The 20,174-nt window shown below is 39.7% G+C and overlaps 2 protein-coding genes across 4 annotated transcripts; one reads left to right on the plus strand and one right to left on the minus strand.

The window, feature by feature from the left end:
- The first annotated feature begins 221 nt into the window (after positions 1-221).
- Positions 222-9,814, plus strand: acp1 (acid phosphatase 1). Of its 2 annotated transcripts, none has more exons than XM_058614343.1 (6): positions 222-365; positions 1,197-1,270; positions 2,480-2,593; positions 6,481-6,542; positions 7,364-7,469; positions 9,501-9,814. In XM_058614343.1, the coding sequence occupies exons 1-6, from the start codon at positions 323-325 to the stop codon at positions 9,576-9,578; spliced, it is 477 nt and encodes a 158-aa protein (XP_058470326.1). In that variant the 5' UTR covers positions 222-322; the 3' UTR covers positions 9,579-9,814. The 2 variants fall into 2 exon arrangements, with proteins under 2 accessions (XP_058470326.1, XP_058470327.1); XM_058614344.1 differs by lacking the exon at positions 2,480-2,593 and adding an exon at positions 2,663-2,776.
- A 1,098-nt stretch (positions 9,815-10,912) lies between these two features.
- Positions 10,913-17,104, minus strand: LOC131443856 (ALK and LTK ligand 2a-like). 2 transcript variants are annotated; one of them, XM_058613892.1, is made up of 6 exons: positions 16,213-17,104; positions 15,284-15,645; positions 15,079-15,129; positions 14,809-14,889; positions 12,582-12,656; positions 10,913-11,759 (listed from the first exon to the last, which is right to left on the minus strand). In XM_058613892.1, exons 2-5 carry the CDS (start codon positions 15,555-15,557, stop codon positions 12,592-12,594), a joined length of 471 nt encoding a protein of 156 aa, XP_058469875.1. In that variant the 5' UTR covers positions 15,558-15,645; positions 16,213-17,104; the 3' UTR covers positions 10,913-11,759; positions 12,582-12,591. The 2 variants fall into 2 exon arrangements, with proteins under 2 accessions (XP_058469875.1, XP_058469876.1); XM_058613893.1 differs by lacking the exon at positions 16,213-17,104 and having other exon boundaries at positions 15,284-15,987.
- Positions 17,105-20,174: the final 3,070 nt, after the last annotated feature.

Raw genomic sequence — 20,174 nt, forward strand, 5'->3', positions numbered from 1 at the left:
TTATCACAATAGCAGTAGTTATTATATATATCAGTAAATGTACATGGTGTGACCCTGAGATCATTTAAGTTAGAAAATAAAACAATATGGAAAGTAATAAAATAAAGTAGCCGAAAGTAAATGTACGGGAAGAACATTGTAGTACTACGGGAGAAACTTCCTTGACAAGACTAAAAAACAATCCATTATCCACATGTGTACTACCGACTCTCCCAGCTGCAGTTCAGTCCCAGACCGAGAGAGGCAGCAACGCGCAGCATTGCCGGAAACTAGACGGAGAAGACGGAAGAAACGAGGACAGCAACCGAAAACCCGTATAAACATGGCAGGCAGTAATAACAAGTCTGTTTTGTTTGTTTGCCTGGGTAAGAAGCTTGTTTTAACCCATTACAAACTAAATTATATATAAGTATGTATAACATGTGTTTACAGTTCAAGGGTGTATTATTTTGTTATAATATAATCGAGTTACGTTTCTCTTAACCGAAATCCGACTGACTTCCGCAAGTCAGTCGAATGAATGAATGCATGAATGACCTTTCGTAAAATATCGTTATTCTTTGACATTGTCTAGTGTGATAGTAGCACAAGCTACATTGTGTTTTTTTATGAAAACGCCGAGTCACATTTCGGTGATATCTTCTTACAGAGTTTTGCAAATGTCGCCCGGTTTATGTCATCAGTCGGTTTACGGCAGATCAAAGTACATCCTGGAGGCTGGCAACTTCCCTGACTCACTAAAACATAACACACAGAAAATATGAATTAGTTAGAATTATTGCAGGTGTTCTCTCTGAGTTCAACAAAAAAACCTCAGCAAAATAATGCTGAGGCGACAGACACAAAGTAATTAAAAGTAATTTAACTTGACTTAAGTAAGACTGTTGATTAATGAAATGAAATAAGAACACATTGTTCCTTGTCTTCCATAGGTAGTAAAATGTTACATAAAATATTACATGTCATTGTGTTACATTAACATGAGTGTTAAATGTTAATGCAGTTTATATATGTATATATGTATGTATATATATATGTATATATGTGTGTATATGTATTATATTTTTATCAGATTATATGTGTAATGTGGCTGAATATAAACTAAGCAAATATGACACGTATATTGTGTATTGTAGGTGAATACCCGGTGTGTAAATGTTTAAAAATGTAAAAACTTGTCTGTGGCTTTGAAACAGGGAATATCTGCAGATCCCCCATCGCTGAAGCCGTCTTCAGGAAGATGGCAACAGATGCAGGCGTTGTTCATGAGGTAGTCACTTTATTATATTATTATTACATTGTGAAATACATGCACAAGCCTTTTTCCTTGAAGTATGTTATTTAGTACAGCTATTAAATTAGAACAGAAATAATAGTGTTGAGCACACAATAGATAGATAGATAGATACTTTATTCATCTCACAGAGAAATTCACAGTTCAGCAGCTCCAGAATATGTTACACGATAGAAACATAAGAGGCATGCAGGTCTATGTACAGTCTAAATATAAACTGAAACATATGTATAAAAAGGAAAAAAGAAAAAATATATAAAAAATATAAAGGCGTTGTAGAATAGAATAGACAATAGAAACACTGAACAATCAGAGCAGCTTTACAGGTTTTGTTTTTTTATCTTCACTGGCAAGAAAATGTAAGTGAGCCCTCGTAAAGCATCAACGCACTGTGCTGACGCAAGTAACACTTTCATAAAAGTTTGCTGATGCTTTAGCTCAGATTTGTGCCTTGTTTGAACTGTGTATGATGTTGTTCCATAGCAGCTTCACTGAGTTATTGTCTGGGCTTTAACTGGTTCACTGAAAAGGCAGACTCCTGACTCCATTTGTGCCATAAGCCACCAGATTCACATACAATTAATTCAAAATGATGCAAATATTTGTGCGTGTAATAGATAATTTCTATTAGGGTACACAAATCTGTACTCAAATGTAAGAGTTAAAATGGTTCCTACTTGTTCTTGCCACTACATTTACATACAGTTGATTATTAATCAAAGCAGGCCTGAGCAATATGCTCAGAAAGGTTATCGCAATAAACATTTTCAAATGTTTGATATTCATAATTATAATAGTACATGTAAGCTGATGAAATACTGGTTTTTGTGACTGCATGTCTTATACCTCAAAATACATTAGTGCAATGCATAAGCATTAATATATGTTGAAACGTTATACCAATAAATATTAGTCAATTATTTCACAGCCCTTAATCAAACCATACTTTTCTCTCGGTGATAAATGAATGGTTATTGGTATTAAAGGTTGGCTGATGATCACACATAAATGTGATGTCATTTTTATTGAGTGCCTGGTCATTTTCAGTATGTCATGGTTCCTACATGAAGTGCAGTTGAAGCTGTGAAGAACATGTCACAGTACTTGAAATGCACTGTACGATGTCTGAACTTGAGTTGCACAGTTGAATCAGACCTCTGTTATTCTTCCCTGTGCTCTGACCAGTGGATAATAGACAGTGCTGCCACCTCCACCTATGAGTTAGGAAACCCTCCAGACTACCGTGGCCAAGCCTGCATGGAGAAGCATAATGTGCCAATGAGGCATATAGCCAGGCAGGTATGACCACCCTTCTCTACACTTGTTTGCAGTAGTTAGCGCCCCCCTTTTTCCTCTCTGTTGTTGCAGTGGGTCATAGACAGTGGCGCCACATCTGACTGGAATACAGGCAGCTCACCGGACGCCCGTGGTCTGGATTGTCTCAGGACTCATGGTGTTGAGACAAACCACAGGGCCCGACAGGTACAACCAGATGTGTCATTACTCTCCTCACATCACTGACATTTTTTTGTATGAGTGAAGTTGGAAAAATTACATTTATTCCACATCCAGAGGCTGTTGTCTTACACTAAGAACAAGTATCATGTACCTTTGCTTTTAAAACACAGTCATGTATTTGGTGACTGAGTTTACCAAGTTCAACTTTGCCACTAATCTTTGTATTTCCTTTTTTTTCTTCTTTTTGTTTTATTTTCCCGCCAGTTTACTGTTGCACCTTTGTCTGTTACGTAATTAATTATTTTCATTGTAATTATAGCCTTGTATTTTACAGCCTTTTAAATTGCAACAGTGTGATATAAGTTACCGTGTCCTTGTTTGTGCTCCTTGTGGTTTGCTGTCACATTTTGACTGTTTTCATTTTGAATTTTGCCCGCACCCCCTTATTGTGTTAGCACTGTTTGGACTTGCTTTTTACTTTTGCCTACTTTAACAGTATGATAAGCGATATGTGAATGCAGACTGTTCACCAGTTAAGCTGGTGAAGCCCAACCCTCAGATACAGTGACGACTTGTGAGAGTTAGGGGAAGGTTTTATTGTAGCATGCAAGAGGAAGTAAAAATGTGGCCTTATCTGATGTTGATTTGGTGCGTTCATACCTGTTCTTGGAGCCGTCTGTTTTGTGATCCGTCTGAGCAGGGCCTTAGCTTCTGAGGACACAATCCTAGGGTTTAAGAGATCTCATGACTTGTTCCAAAAAAGGAACCGGTTTGGATTTTCTTATTTGAGTTTTTCTTTAATTTAATGTGCTTTTATTTCTTTCCTTTTCAGTTCCTTATGTCTCAAAATAATTAATATTTTTACCGTGTACAAGTTATTTACTAGCTTTTTTTTTTAGGATTTCAGATCTTTCTGGACAGTGTATTCGAACTCCACATTCTTTACATTTGGGCACAACACATGTTTTAATGTTTTAATTTCCACCAGGAATGGCTGTAAAAGTTTTACTATAGGAATATAACTAGTTTTTTCAGGTGATAATTGTATAAAGAAACATTTGCACAGCTGGTGTATATTTCATTTCAGAAATGGATCAACACACAACAAAAACTTGCTAATGGCAAAGAGGACACATACTGACAATTAGCTGGATGTGACAATTGATAGGACAAGTTAGGAATGTTTTGTTCACTGCCAGGTAAAATGAGACGATCTACAGTCTTAAAGGATTTAAATTGTTTGTTGCCTGACCAAATTGCTGCTGGTGTTTCTCGTTAAAATTCCTTGAAATAAATCTTAACGTCGGGATACATATTAATAAATACTCATAAAAACTATTGCTGCACCATCATGTTCATATTTAGCATTCCAGCTCAGTTTTCCCTCTTTGCTTGAAGCATAGCATACTGTTAATTAGCAAGGCAAACCCTTGCTGGCAAATGTTTGTGTTGGTACAGCAGATGATATTTATGTGATTCCTTCTCACCGCCAAGATCAATCTATAAATATGGTGGAAAGGGAATTTGATTTAGAATCAGATTTAGGTCTACTTTGCTAAAATGATGGCGTCTGTTGGAGGTGTGACTCTGATGAAGCCAATCAATCACTGTATCACATTGCAGCATGTGTTTTAAATCCTGAAACGGGCCTGCTTTTACCCCAAGATGTTTGTCTGTGTAGGGCTTTCAACTGTTATGATGTGCTGGTTTTTATCCTCAGTGCAACTCCTACTCCCCTGTGCACTTCCACACTCTCTTTATGTTTCCCTGAGAGATCTCACCCTATGCCTGAGAGCTCATCTAATCTCCTCAAAGCAGGAGAGAGGTTCAACCCTTGGCTTAAACCCAGCCAAATCCACACAATGAGCACTGACAAGCAGTTCTCTTTCCTCCTCTCCTTTATCACCACATCAATTTATGTCACTGGTGTTTGCTCCCACCCTCTATTTTTTTTATTCTATCTATCTTTGTCCGTTTTTTCACCCAATTTATTTTGTTTGATTAAGTTTACTGAACCATTGGCTCTGCCAGTTGTCAAGCCGAATGTCCAGGTGAAAAATGCTTGATTATCGCACAGATTTGCTGGATTAGACACTAATGTAACTAAGGGTTATCTTCAGGTAGCATAAAAACATTCCTTCATTCCTTCCTATTGAGCTTGTGTTTAATCTATTAATAAATATAACACGTAATTTTAAATATTTTGTTTAGTTTCTGTTGACATATCCCTCCAAATCCTACATTTTTGACCTTTGTAAGAAAGTAGACATTTTTATATCAAACCTATGAGTAAATTATTTTTTATTGAACATCTGATAGATAGCCAGAGTTTTTGGTCTTTTTCCAACACCCTTACAAAATAGGTGAAATATTTGGCATTATTTCTGACTATGGGCTATTGCCCATGGATCAATTGTCAATAGAAAAATAATGCTTTGAAAAACACTGTTTTCCCATTAAGCATATATTAGAAGTATATAGTGATAGTATTTAATGTTGGCGTTAGTGAAGTTGGAATAAAATAAAGCGTCTCAGTGAGTGGACCTATCATTGTTGATGCATAATTTACTTTAATATGCACTCAAACATGATTATTTGCTGTTAACTGTCAGTCTTTGACAATTTGTTTACTGAATCAAATCAATCGATTGGTTTGAGTCAAATAAAACAATTTGACAACATCATCATTTTGAGGTTTGGGGAAACGCCGATCTGATCAACATCAAAGTTTGACACTTTTTAGACCAAACCAACTAAATGATTGGGATTTATAAAGAAGATAAATTAACCGCTTTTGCACAAGAGCTGAGAAATCAACACCGTCTGCTGTGATTATCATCACCACAGTTAACCACTGTGTGTGAGAGAAAGGGGCATGAGAGTGTTCAAATGAAAAATGCAATCATAGCCAGACACTGTAGGCATTTTACAACATAAAAGAGTCATAACAAACATCCGTTTACTCCACTGCTGGTAAATGAATGTCCATGATTGTCTCTCTCTCTGATTAAAAACATCTATAGTTAAACATCTGGAGCATTCAGGAGTTTTATTCATGTCTTTCTTTTCTTCTTCTCCTCTGTCATTTGTCCCTTGTTGCCCTCACTACTTTGGGGCATTCATTCAAATTGGTTCAGTGAACTCTTTGCACTACCCCCTCTGCATCTTTCCAGATGTGTTACCTTTTGAGATTGTAGACCTGAGTAATTTGGTTACACCCATGGTTACTGTGGCAACAGCAAATGTGTTTTAATGCCAATAGTGTTTTTCCAGTCAACAAAAACAAAGTGGAATATCTGTTCACCACACAGCCAGACAACTTAATGCTCGTTGTACTTCAGATGGCCATAATTGGAACTGTGATCTGTTTTCATGCTGTGCACAGCTCAAATAGTTTTTCCACACAACAGCGGAGCAAAATGTCAGCTACCTTGCTGGGTAACAGCTCTTCATGGAACGGCCCACTGTGGCTGCGTCTTCTTGTTTCATTTACCCACTTTTAAAATTGACACACTGACAAAGAATGGCAAACACATTGTTCTGTCGTCTTTTGTAGACAAAAATGATGTCGTTATTCAGCGGCACCAACCGATCAAAACCCATTGTGTGGGTCTTTGAGGTCTGATGACACATTTGCACAGCCACCTGTGGATCTTCGTGGTAAAGTGTTGAATTGTATTTCTTCGCTAAGCCAAAAGTAATATTTGTCTTGTCTTCCCTACTTCCAGGTGACCAAGAATGATTTCACAAGCTTTGAATACATTCTCTGCATGGACGACAGTAATTTGAGGTACAGTATTTTATCTTGCTGCAGTCTTTGTTTTCCCAGAGTTTGGGTCGCGGTGGGACACCCAGTTGCTTGTTGGTTTGTAGTTACCTTGTTTAAAAAAAAAAAAAAAGTTAAAGGGATCAGGGGCTGGCGTCTTGACAGTGATTTGTGCTAATACCGCTTCATACACACGAAAATGGTAGTAACATTGAACTACAGCTAACTTGAAGGTGAATGCCTCCCTTTAATGAGCAATATCCTTTCTTAAGCTCTTACCAAAGGTCATGGGTGGGGGTGGGGGGTATTTTTTTTTGTTGCTACTTTGAACATTTAGGGATCATTTAGAAATCACATGCCCATGGCAGATCTGATCTGTAAGCAGCTTACTGAGTTCTTTGGATGCCTCGTCTATGCTCTTTGGGCAGTTTTTTCCCCCTGTTTTCTCTCCCACACATTTTTTCCCCCCCCCTCCACAAGTGCTAAGCTGTCCAGACTGAGAAAATGAGACCTTGTCAAAGACAAAAGGCTAATATGTCCTTGTTTAGTATTGTTTAACATAATGTTTTTTTGTTTTTTTTTAATAATGAATATTATTGTTCAACAGCTGTGCTTTGGCAGGAAGTTTACGATACACAAGTCTTTTTAAAACGTGACAACAGCATTAGGGAAAATGGAGAGGTCACTCTTTTTCTTTTAAGAACAGGATAAAAAAAAAAAATTACATTTGACATTGCTTTGTTCCCTCCCTGTTTTTTCAGTCCAGACAACATGTGTTGGATCCTTGTGTTTATTTCCTTGTTGTGCGCTCTCATGAAGTAATGTGCTGTTGCTCGCCTTCACAGAGACTTGAAAAGCAAAGCGAGCGCCGTGAAAAACTCCTCAGCCAAGATTGAGCTTCTTGGTTTATATGATCCTCAGAACCAGAGGATCATCGAAGACCCATACTATGTAAGTATTCGAGTTAAATACTCATGCCGATTTCATTTAAGCATAATAAATATGGCTTCCCCGTGTTAACAATTGGGACGATTTATTGAGTATAGTTGTTTGCGGCATAATTGTCCAGTGGTACGAGTTAAAACAAATTGAATGAGTTTGGAAATTCACAGGCCAATAAATAAACCTTTTCTCAGCATTTTTATTCCAAATTGATTATTGTGCACGTAAATAACAAAACCAGTTCTCAAACTCTAGTTCTGATCTCGTGTTCTTTTATAATCCTGAAGCAATGTCGTTTATTCTGAGTTGGTGTGTGTGTGAGAGCAGTGGGTTTACACACTCTGCTTTGTGCCGAGTATACGGGTCAGTGTCTTTTGACAGTGTCCGTTTAATTTCTGACAGAAAGAACAACATTCTGACACGTGGAGCAATTAAAAAAATCTACACAATCTTACATCTGCATATTATAAATAAGGAAGCTACAGCACAGACTATAACAGCTGAAAAGGCACCTACACTAATGGACAATAGGGAAATTTACAACTGAAAATAAAAGAAGTTCCACATTTATGTCAGGTTAAGAAACAAATAAGAATAAATGTCAAATAATACATATTAACACACTGCAATTGGCAGCGTTACAGTTGTAAATCGTCCTGAATTTTGAGGTGAAAAAATGTGTTCCATTTTTTTTCCAATCGATCATTTTTGACATGTGTTAAAAGATTTGAATGATAGTGACCTTTCAGACATAATTGTAACTTAAACCTTGCTAAATTATGATTTGAAGTGTGGAGTTATTCACCTTTGTCTGACCCCTTTTCACCTAAGAGCAATGGGAAGAGATCAGAGGGAAAAATATAGGAAAATAAGACGTAAAATATCACAAATCTTCGGAATGTTCAGAGGAGAGATGGTTGTTGGAAGACTCAATGCTCAAAGTTGGAAACCAGTTGAGAACTTATGTTTTAATAACCTAAAACTATTTAATGGTGCATGGCCAATGTAGTCTGTCAATTACCTTTGGATATAACAAAATGCCATTTTCCCCAGTGGATATGCCAAATACTACTTGTACTGTCCGTATTCCAAAAATGGTTTTAAGGACATGAAATAGATCAGGATATGTTACACAGTGGGCGGTGGAGTCACTTTAAGTTTATCCCAAGTCCATGATGGTGGACAGAGCACTTCACTCCGCAGGTGCTTGTGGTGGCTGAGGAGTAAATTCACTCTCCATAGGGAGCGATGGGATGAGTTCTAAACCGACTGCACTGTAGCTGTAAAATGGCAGCAGTCGTTACTTGCTCACACAATTTTCCGCCATGATGAATTTGTATCACGGCCCTGTCAGCCCTCAAAACACCAATAAAAGTAACTGTTATTTAATTCTGTTAATATGAATGGACAAGTGCATTTTCTGGTTTCAAATAGTTGTTTTCCTTTCCACGTTCCATGGCTCAATCATTGCTGTTGTGCCTTACGTGATTTTTCTGCAGCCAAATGATTTGCTGTTTATCATCTTATGGCTTTTGAGGAGGAACAGTGGAGGGGAGTAAATGAAAGTTTGATTAGTGATGATAAGATTTAACTCCACAAACTCTCCCATTTGTCTTCTTTTTTTTTTTATACAACCCGTATAAATTAATCGTTATGTTGCTCGAAAAGTATTCATTTCCTGTGTGGTCTACACGCAGAACCTTTTGGATAGAGCTTTGCGCGTAATACTTTTCATTCTTCCTCTTTTGTCAAACCAATATGTAAGTCATCACATTAGGGATGTGGCTAGGGGAAGAGTTTGTGGTCGACCACAGTTTGTGACTGTAGTCATTTGTGTTAGTTTGTCTTATGCTTTTGACTTTGAACCCCATGTTTCTGGAAACAATATTGGCATGACCGTAATGTGTATCACCGTGATGAAACTATTTCAAGCAATGATTTTTTTTTAATCATTTAATCACGCAGAATAATGGGAGTGCCCTGATGATTCTAGTGTCACTGAAATTCATTTTAAATTTTTTTTTTTCCTTTATGTTTTAGGGAAGTGCCTCCGACTTTGAAAAGGTGTATGAGCAGTGTGAGCGCTGCTGCAGAGCTTTTCTGGAGAAAAACTCCTAACAACGTGTGACCTGAAAAGGGTCCTTCCCTGAGTGCGTAGGATACACATAAATAATCCTCACATGAGCTTTGTGGTGTGTCGCACAAGCACTCGGCAGTACTGACCCTGGTGTAGCTGTCAATGAAAGTACTTGTAGTCATAGTGTTGTATATGTTGCACAAACCGCACATTGTGTATGATGACAACACCTCTGCGTGGGCAAGTTTGATTTAATAAAATAAATTAAACAGAATAAGTTTTGTGATTTTTGTACATGTGAGAAGATATTAACACCTAAGTTTGATTATGCTTTTTTTTTTTATGCTGCGAATGCGGATTACCCCTCTGTGTGTTTCAAACCGTGTTAGTTTCACTATGGTTGAGGTGGAACATTGAGAAAGGGCTGTAAAACACAGAACATGGGTGGAGTTAAAGGGGAAGATGAATCAAAGGGTGACTGGAAAGTTTTTAAGGTGCTTTCCAAGACCTTAAATGTGAATGATGTGTGAGGCAGACGTTGACTCGGTTATAAATGGGGGGTACGTTCACTGTGAGTTATGGCAAATTAGTACTTAGATTCAACTTAACACAAGCAAGCGTGGAGCTAGTTCATCTTCCGTACGTTCTCACTTTGAAAGAAATTTAGCAGATGTTTGTGTCAAAATAGCAAACTGTATCTTTAAGGCTCCACCCAGCACTGTGGATGTCTAGCGTGCAGGGATCTGGTGATGCATACAGTAGTGATGTTTCGACTTTGGCTTCAGTATGAGGAGAAGAAAAGTGCATTAGTTAAAAATGGCAGCGTCCCAGTCACCTACAGAGGCGTCCACAGGTTCAATCTGACTGAGATCCTTTGCCATCACCCCGTTTCCTACTGTCTCTACTTTCACCATCACACAACCTTCAAAAGAGGCACATATTAAAGGATCACATCAATCAAATTGCATTAAACAGCCAAATCTTTAACCTATTATTCAGTACGGCCGGCTAATCCACTGTGTTGACGATGATGTCGAACCTTCAGAAGAAACTTTAATCTTTTCCCCCCACTGTGAAGATTTATGTGAGTGAAATATGTCATTCCAACAGGATTACACATAAAGATGATTTTGCAACAACCTCCGTTTCAAGCGGAGCCTCACTCTGTCATTTGATCTTTTTCAAGTCTTTCTGTGTGAGCAGCGGGAATTTCACTGAATCACGCAAACGCTCATGCGCTCATTCATGGAGAATTCCCTCCTTTCAGGAAAAGTAGCCATGGAAGGGAATACTACATAATATAAGACAACAAAGACCAGCCACTTTTGTACCAATCTTATAATTTATTTAAATATATTTCATTTTTAAATATACAGTATATACTGTATTAATGTAGTCAACACCCATTTGATAAATGCCAGTCACTTTGATTTATGGTAGTTAGGTGGAGTCCTCTTATGGTTTGCTTTACAGTTATTGTACATGTTTCTCCTGGTTTAACTGGTCATGGCCGACACTGTGTGCAGTGAGACACTTAAAAATGAATAAATAGAGACTGTACCTCATTCTAAGATCCTCAGGAGGGCTGTGACTTACAACTGCCACTTATTCTTCAACATGTCTCACAAAGACGCAGAGAAATAATCGTGCAACTAACAATTCAATCACAGCACCGTGTCTGCCCACGGGGGCTCTGTGAGACCTTTTTTTTTTGTCAGTGTCGTTAAGTAGTGCAGTAGTAAAAAGTTTGGGCTCAACTCGAATAGAGTAAACCAATCGCAGAAGGTGAATCATACTGAAAATAGTACATTTGATATTTGCTCTTTTCCTCAAAAAGAAATGAACAACATAAAACACATCTGCAATCCCTTTCTTTTTTTAACATCTTTTGGATGCCAGCAGGATAAAACAAAACGTCTCCATGTTTGTTTCTTTTGGCCTCCTTGTTTTCTTCTTCACTCTTCAGTTTCTTTATCTTTGATCACTTTTTTTTCTTTTTTCTTTTGCTTGTTTGATCCCTCGCGGTGACAGCTAACCGTGGAGGCCAGCCAGAGCAGTGGGTGGCAGTAATCCACGCCTTAGCACAAGAGAGCTCACTGGATGACAATACTGTGCATAATATCAGTTGGGAATGATCAGAGTACTTTAGGCTTCCCTCTTAGTGTCCAAGGCACTTTTTTTTTTTTCCTTCTTCTTTTTGAGAACTGGTGTTTGGCTTCCTCCTGCAAAGACAAGCAAGTGAAATTCAGTGCAGTTTCCAACTTGGCAGCGTTTGAAAAATATTTCCTCTCCAAAAACAATTTTGAACAACAAATCAGGAAACCACAGATCTGCTACTCTCACTGTGCAGCTGCTGGGGCCTGTGTGTGTGTGTTGATTCTGCACGCATATTAGCCCCATGAGTGATTCTGAGTGTCTCCAGAAAAGCATGATTGAACTGAAGCTCTTATTTACACAGGAATCTTTCACCTTTTTTTTTTTTTTTTTTTCCCCACCCTTTTAATTCAGTGAAAGTAGCTTTACAACACAATAAACAGGCAAAGTAAACATGTATTTAAATTCAATTCTTTTTTTTATGTTATTGTGTGCAGTAATGGGTATGTAATAATCAGTGCAGGGCCACACAGTTTTGCACATGGCTAGGATTGTGGCGCTTCACAGCGCAAAGGTTGCTGGTTCGTGTCCTAGTCCTTTCTGTGTGGAGTCTGCATGTTCTCCCTGTGTGTGTGTGTGTGTGTGTGCGTGGGTTTTTCACCCACATGTCCCAAAACATGCAGAGGTTAATTGAACCAACATGTGTGAGTGAATGATTGTTCATCTCTATATGTTGCCCCTGTGATGGACTGGTGACCTGTCCAGGGTGTCCCCCACCTTTCACCCCTGTGTCAGCTGGCAAATATTTTTTTACTACCTTTACTACTTTTAATACACAAGTGTATTTCCTCTTGCGCTGCCGTGTTAACTTGTATGTTGTGACCTCATGTCTCGTGTGCACATACTCTCTGGAGTTGAGTCGAGTTGAGTGTGCGTGATGTATATCATACCTTGTGTCCGCTACCCTTCTGTGCACTGCAGGCTGCCAGCTAGCCGTGTGAGAAGCCGTGCACATCTTTTAAAGTCTGAAAGGAGGAGATGACACGGAGAGACGGATAAGCAACTGCATTTTCACACAGGGTCGACCCATTTTTCATAGTGAGAGGGTGATTTGTTATTTTGGAGGAGACACACACGTACACTCCCCGAATAGCATGTTTTCTGCTGTCAGGGCACCGTGGAGATACACAGGGTTGTATCCACACCAAAGACAAACACTGTGCTAACTGGGTTGAAAGTTTGGGGGGGACATTTGCTAAATTAACTTGTAATGCATACATGTTGGAAACATTTCCTATCTTTGAGTCTGTTCACCTTGCACTAGATTATACAGTTGTTGCTATTCCATCACAGTTGTTTCTTAAAAATTGGAAGGAACAGCAATCGCGTTAATGTGTGTCCTCGCCTCTCCAACTTTGACAAACACAAAACTAAATAGGAGCAGTGTATCTGTCAAATGTGTTGCTCTCCAGCCACAATTCGGGGCCTGTGTGCTGTGCCTTTGTGCCAGACAAATGTCAGTGTCTAGTGCAATTTTTTTCATTGCATTTGATAGACACCAGTATGTTAAAAGACTGCTGCTGCTTCTATGACCACTGTGGCAGGGACAATGTAGATGAATATCTCAGCAAATAATGACCCAACAAGTATCCCACCTATAATATTATTTTAGTTATTCTACTTTACTTATATCCCAGTTTTCTATTGTTCCTTAATCAATCGGCCAAATCCTCTGTGACACTTTAAGCAGCACATATAACTTTGCTTATTTGTCGATTCATTTATTTATTGTTGCTGATATTTCAGTGGAATTTGTTTTAAACAAACACGTCTTGTGTCAGGTTGCTTGCAATATGCAATGTGCTCTGGCTTGGGTCCTGATGTCTTTTTAAACACTGCTGCATACCATAAAGGTCTGAAGTGAACTGAAGTGAACCCGCTCCGACAGAGTCTACATGTCAGCCTGCTGGACTGTTTCCTTTTTCAGTGGCTCTTTTTGACACGTGACAATTTAATCAGGCAGGGTTAAAGTGTGGCCGACGGCGCGTTTGTTGTGGCGCTGATCCAGCACCTTGTGTCAATTTATATCACATATATATCCAGTGAGAACTCTTTTGAAGCTTAATTCAAACAAAATGTTCTAACTCAAAACCTGTCTGATAAGATGGAAAATTGAGTCAAACCAGAAACAAGCCTGTTTTGCCAAGATCTGAGATATTTTCTCTAACTTTGGCCTTTTGCAGTGAACCTGCTCTGTATCTCAAATAATCTTCTCTCCTTTTTTTTTTTTTGCTCAGTTGCATTTTCCTTCCTTTCTTTCACTTAAGCTTTAATTGAAAAGTCTTTTCATTTTCTTCTGCATCAATAAAGTAGGCAAAGTATTAACGCCTCAACTAATGGTGCTATATGTAAATATCATTTATTTATATATTTAATATAGATAAAAGTATCTATTTGAGCTCACATTTGAACCCTTTACACAAAATGGTTGCAAGTATTTTGACTATTGTTGAAAGTGAATGAGTCTGTCATTAGTTTAGCCATAAATAATGATCTCCCTAACTAATCAGTGATGAATGGACTGTTAAAAGTGGCAAGTTTGCACAGGAGCTATTTATTAGATCATTGTGGGGAAGAAAGGCAAACCGCACAAGCTGCGTGCCAATACGACATTTTGAAATGTCTGTAAATGATATAAAATGATTTACACTCAAATGGGACCCTGACACAGACACAGCAGCCATTTTGACAGGTCACAGTAGGACAGTCACGGCTAAATCACTGAATTAGTGATGGCTGAGTTCCATTTAGCTTCTGCTGTCTCAGGGTGTGTGCTGCTTCACTGTCACACCGCCCTGTGATCGGAAACACCTGTGCTTTTCCCTGCTAAAACATTGCTCAAGTGTGCAGCGTCCTCTTGTGAACTGTCAGACAAAATGCCCTGTTCTCAGTGAGCTGCCTGACCCTGTCCTGTTTTTTTGTTTTTTTTTGATTTTCACATTAAGCGATCATTTTTGGACTATCTAATGATGTAAAAACTCAGGAAAAGGTACATAGACTCAGACTCCTGTATGACTTTTGTGGTGTGTATGGCCGTGGCAAGTAAAGAAAGTGGATGACTTTTGGCAACAAGGCACATTTCCCCAGTGTGAATTGACCAGTGTAATTGCAACTTACATGCAGGTATCGTGCAGTCTCTGGTGTGATGGTAGAGTCTGTACACTTGCTTCCTGCACTTAGGGCTGAAGGAGAGTGGACCTGAAAGGCGAAAGGAGAACCGGCATTAAGAAAAATTTCCAGCTTTGCAACCACCTGTTTCACAGGCTGTATCTCACGTGTCAAAAGACACATGAAACACAGATCCACTTTAACTTCCTTGCACTTGCACTTGACAACTAGACACTTGTGCGTGAGAAACACAGCTTTGTTTTCAGGGACGCCTCTTACCTGTTATATGTTTTAAGAACTCCTTCTTTCTATGATCTTTAGAGTAAATGACTGTGGGCAGAGAGAAGAAAAGGGAGGCAAATTTAACACTAAAGTTCAAATCTGTCTGCTGTTAATAGACTAACTTGGGCATCAACCAGTGATCTGAATACTGGCAGGAAATTGATCGATTAGGGGGCAAAGAGAATGAGAAGCGGCCACTCACCGGGAGTCGGAGCTCTTCTGTCCGTTTTCAAGTTGCGTAAATCGTTTGGTTCCATCGAAGATATCTGCACTTGCGATTCCGTTTCCGCGCTCTGACTCCGGCTCTCCTCTACGTGTCTCATGATCTCCACGATCCGCTTGAAGCCCCGCTGCGCGTCCCTGCCGGTCGCTGCCGACGCCGGTGCCACCGAGGGCGCGCTCCGGCTACAGTGGCTGGTAAGCGTGCACATTATTAGTACCAGTCCCACGGTGAAATGCTTGCGCAGTCCGTTCATAGCTCCCGTGGAGTGGGGAAATGAAAAAGAAGACGGAATAAAGGCCGAACTCCTGATCCAGCGACTGTGGTAAAAGTGAACAGGACACCTGCAGGACAAACCAGAGACATCAGAGTGATTCTCGTGAAGAGTGACTGAGAGGATCCAGATCTCTGTTACACCCGCTGACAACAGTTAGTGAGAAAACCATTCAAGTGCCAACGGACACAGTTGAAGCCACAGCAAATACTTTCAGGTCAGACTGAGTGTGGGCCAACAAAATCACACAGTGATTTCTCACAATGCAGTTGCTTCATCCCAAACACACATTTGGACTCAAGTGCGCAAACGCCATGCAATATCAACTAGTGCAGCGTCTGCGCAATAAATCTGAAGCTGTCATGTATTCCGAATAACTCCTATACATACTTCGAACTTTACGCATCGCATTATTTTTCCCAAAAAGCAAAAGTTATCCACATAAAGATAAACCACAGGACATAGAACCCTTGTGGTCACATCATTTAGGTTTAACTACTTGAAGTCTTTCTATGTGACATGAGTTCGGAAGGAAACTCCTTTAAATAAACTGCACAGCCTGGCGCGACGCTGCCAGAAGACGTTCTTCTAAAGCTATACATCACAGAGATGAATTAATACTTTGAAATGCCATTACCTGCGGATCTTTTATATAGATTCCTTAAATATAATACTTAATAAAGTCCCGTGCGTCCAACAGGGATAAGGATGGTGGAAAAAAATGTGCGCAACTTTGGTTATTTTCCTGCGTCTGTCCAGTCCCAAGTATGTCGTCTCAAAGTCTGTTCTCGTGTCGGACAAAACCAATGGAGCTTCTTAAGTCATATGAGGTGTCCGCGAGCACCCGTGTTCATCCCCTGTCTGCGTCAGTGAGGAGAGTGTGGAAGAACAGCTCAACGATCCAAGTCCCGCGTGCGTCCTCGCTGGAGTGGCAGTTTAATCTCCGTGAAGTTACGCTCACTTTTTATTCTGTCTCGCAGACGTGGTGACCTTTCCCTCGTGGGTTACTCCGCCGTGCCTCTGGCGATAAAAATATGACGCACCACTGGCACTCCGCAAAGTCCAAATGACTTGAGCGACCAGTTATATGCGTCCCCCTCCTTCTCGTTTTCCCATTTATCTGTGCGATACGGTTACAGGAAGCCTCCCTTTCCAGCTAATACTTCCACTGAAATCGCACTCAGCCGAGAACAGAGCGCAAATACCCACATCTTTCTCCATGTATTCCTTTTTGTGAGTCCCCGAGCACCATTTAACGCACCTTTACGCAGCTCCAGGGAAGTGGAACACACAGTTCCACGGCGCTATAGAGTCTGGCGCATTTTCGACCTCACAACACAGAGCCCTTGTTCCCTTTGGAGATCAGTGTGTTGTACTCCACTGCGAGTGCTACAGCTTTGTTTAACTCACTTCAGGCAGTTGGCTCCCCGCCCCAGCATTTCATAAAGCTGAATTATGAAGAAAATGTGAGGGGAATCAATCTCATGTTTCAGGACTTTAAAAGAAAGCTTGAATAAAGCCACACAACTCAAACTCCCCGCCTATGATTTCAAGCATTTCCCTATTTTTCCGCCTTGATATGACCACTGGAGCCTATTTGTTGTAAAGACTGGGGCTTGGTGTCGTGATTTCATCACCTGTGGTGACTGAGCCGAAAGTCAAACCTTGGTGCTGAAAGGACAGCGCGCACAGCTGTCACCTCCTCCCCAAACCGGTACAATAATGCGCTTCCATACAACGACAGACTTTTTTTGTTTTTTGTTTTTTGATTTATTAATAATACGGAGCCCACAAAAACACACAAAAAAAGTATTTTTGCGAGATCTCCCAAAGTTTTTACGGTCCTCTCGCAAAACTTCCAGTCATTCATTCATGTACTTCCCGGTCAGTTTGACCCATACAGACTCTAAACAAACAGAACAATGCAGCACATTCACCCGTGGGAGAGGAACACGAGGTTAATTTTGAGATTGGCCTGAAATATAAAGACATCAAATAATAAACACGGTTTTCAAAATTATAATTTTTTTCTTATGATGGTTCACCACACAGTTAGGAATGAATCTACATCTCTTTCTCGTTTTATGAAATATGCAGTCTAATAATAACAGCACACTTCATTCACAGCATTAATGTGCCCTGTCATTTGTCATTGGGTCAGTTTGCAGACCAGGTGGAGGGAGTTAGACTTCGGGGGTCTCCACCAGAGCCTGACCTCTGACCCTGAGACTAAAATGAACACTGGTTTTCTGTGTAAAACAAATAAGCTGGACTGTCAAGACCAGTGTAACAGATGTAACACTTGGAATCACCTTTATTCACATCCCAATTTCAAAGACTTGTGTTTATTTATAACTTTCATTCAGATTTTGTTAAATGAAACCACATATTTATCACGCATTATAATATCAAACACTCTCCAGAATGTATAAAACCTTCTGTACTGACTGACATGTGCAGCTGCTGTTTCAGCAGAGGGCGTCATTCTGCAATCACGCTCGTACACTGATATTGTCTGCTCTTCACTCTCATAGTGAAACGCTCCAGTCTGTCTGCCTCCCTTTCTCTGGAACAACCTTCCTGTTGACATCAGACTTTTGGACTCTTCTGAGGCTTTGAAATCCAAACTCACAGCTCATTTGTATGCCTGCTTTATCTCTCTAAAGCACTGCGTGATTATTTTTCAAACGGCAGTGTTTTAGTTTCCATCTGCTTGTTTTTTAGCTCTTGGGTGTTTGTGTTGACTGCACTCGATCCAGTGGTCTTTACGGTGCAGAGGAGGCCATGTGGCTTTGGTGCTGTGGAGGTTGCGCAGCGTCCTTTTTAGAACATGTTCCTCTGTAACGTCCAACAGATATAACGTTGTCACCCGGACTGTCCACACAACATGTCTGTCAGTCCTGGAAGCAGTTTTCTTAAATAATTCATGGACACAGGTCTACAACCTTCATACTTAAGAGTCATTTTTGGCCCATCTCACCAAATTAAATGTATCTAGAGCTCCTTCTATTATGTGTAGAATAGAAAAGAATCATAAATCCTCTATTGTCATTGTACAAGACAAAATCAGACGTGTATCTTCTGAAAACTGGTGTAATAAAACAAAATTTCAACTCAACACACACCGACACACAATAATATAAGAACATACATTAAAGCAGTGGTTCTCAAACATTTATACCAAGAACCACCTGAGAAAATACTGAGCTACGGAGGAGGCAGATTTATTCCCAATAAGATAATTTGCTCTCTCATCATCCTCCTCTTCCTCACATATACTTCACACACTGGTATAGAGACATTAGATTAAGGTGGAGCGAGAGATAAGGTGGTCCATATTCCTTCAAAGCTCCACTCTGAGCACAAACCCTTGTATATACAGAAGAACACTATTTCTGATTTTCCTCCAAGAACCACCAGAGGAAGCCTGCGTTGGTTCCACAGTTTGAGAACCAAGGGTGTAAAGAATAGGTTGGGCCGACACCCTCAGGGTGTATTGCACAGAAGTACTAATTGCACTTAACAATAGGTTGTAGGCACATTTGTGAATTTCTGTTCGTAGACCTATTGGAATCGCTATCTTATTCAGGTAAAATGTATTAAATAGATAAATAGCTTCAGCCTTTTTAAAGGTGAGCAATCATTTTTATCATTATGTGGATCCAAAAATAGACAAGACTTCAAATGCATACTTTTTATGTATGTCAGGAATGGCAATCCATGTTTCAAACACACGTTTTTTTTTTGTTTGGGAAGGTTTTCCGTATCGCTTCATTTGTGCTTCTGCTAAAAATCTCTTCAAGACTGGACACCCATAAGTCATAATAAGCTGCATCGCCCTGTTCTATTTCAAGATGGTGTGTACTTCAAATTTGTGCTACATCAAAAAAAGTTTTTGACTCTTATCCACAATAACACACTTAGCCAGCGTCTTTGTATGAGTTGAGTCTTAAAATCATTCCATATAGACAGGAAAAGAAAGTGTCAAGGGAAAACAAAATACTCAATTTACAAAATGCGGTACAGGGGGGCTGATGATTCAGTGTGGGTCACATCCGATCTCAAGTCATTCATGCAACTTCCCCTGTGCTACATCCTCATCCATGGCCTGTGCCCTCTAAAATGTTTTGACCAAAGCAGAAATGAAGTATGAGTACGTACCACTGGTTATTGCAGCTGACGCGCTGCTGTCCGTTCCTTGTGATGGTCAGTGAGTCACGTTCATATGATTTGAAATGAACCACGTGCAGTGATCCGTCACTGGTTTCTACACCGTGATTGTTGAAATTCTTCCTGCACCCTTGCTGACATTTCACTTCCTCGAGGTGTTACACATGGCCATTGTTTCAGAGAGTTGCGGTCAGAGAGAGTGGGGTCATCTGAGTTTGGCCACAGAAATGTTTTCATTAGTGCTGATAAACTGATACAATAGATGAAAGATGGCTATAAAATCTTGAATCTTAAACATAACATGTCTTAAAATGTCTCAAAACAGCGGACACATACTTTGATTTCAAAACCAAGACAGCATGATAAAGGTGTTCGGTAAAGCTGGAGCTTAGATACTATACTCTTCTTTTTATGAATCAGTTTTCTAAC

This window comes from Solea solea, chromosome 17, assembly GCF_958295425.1.
Source record: "Solea solea chromosome 17, fSolSol10.1, whole genome shotgun sequence".
Taxonomy (NCBI): Eukaryota; Metazoa; Chordata; class Actinopteri; order Pleuronectiformes; family Soleidae; genus Solea; species Solea solea.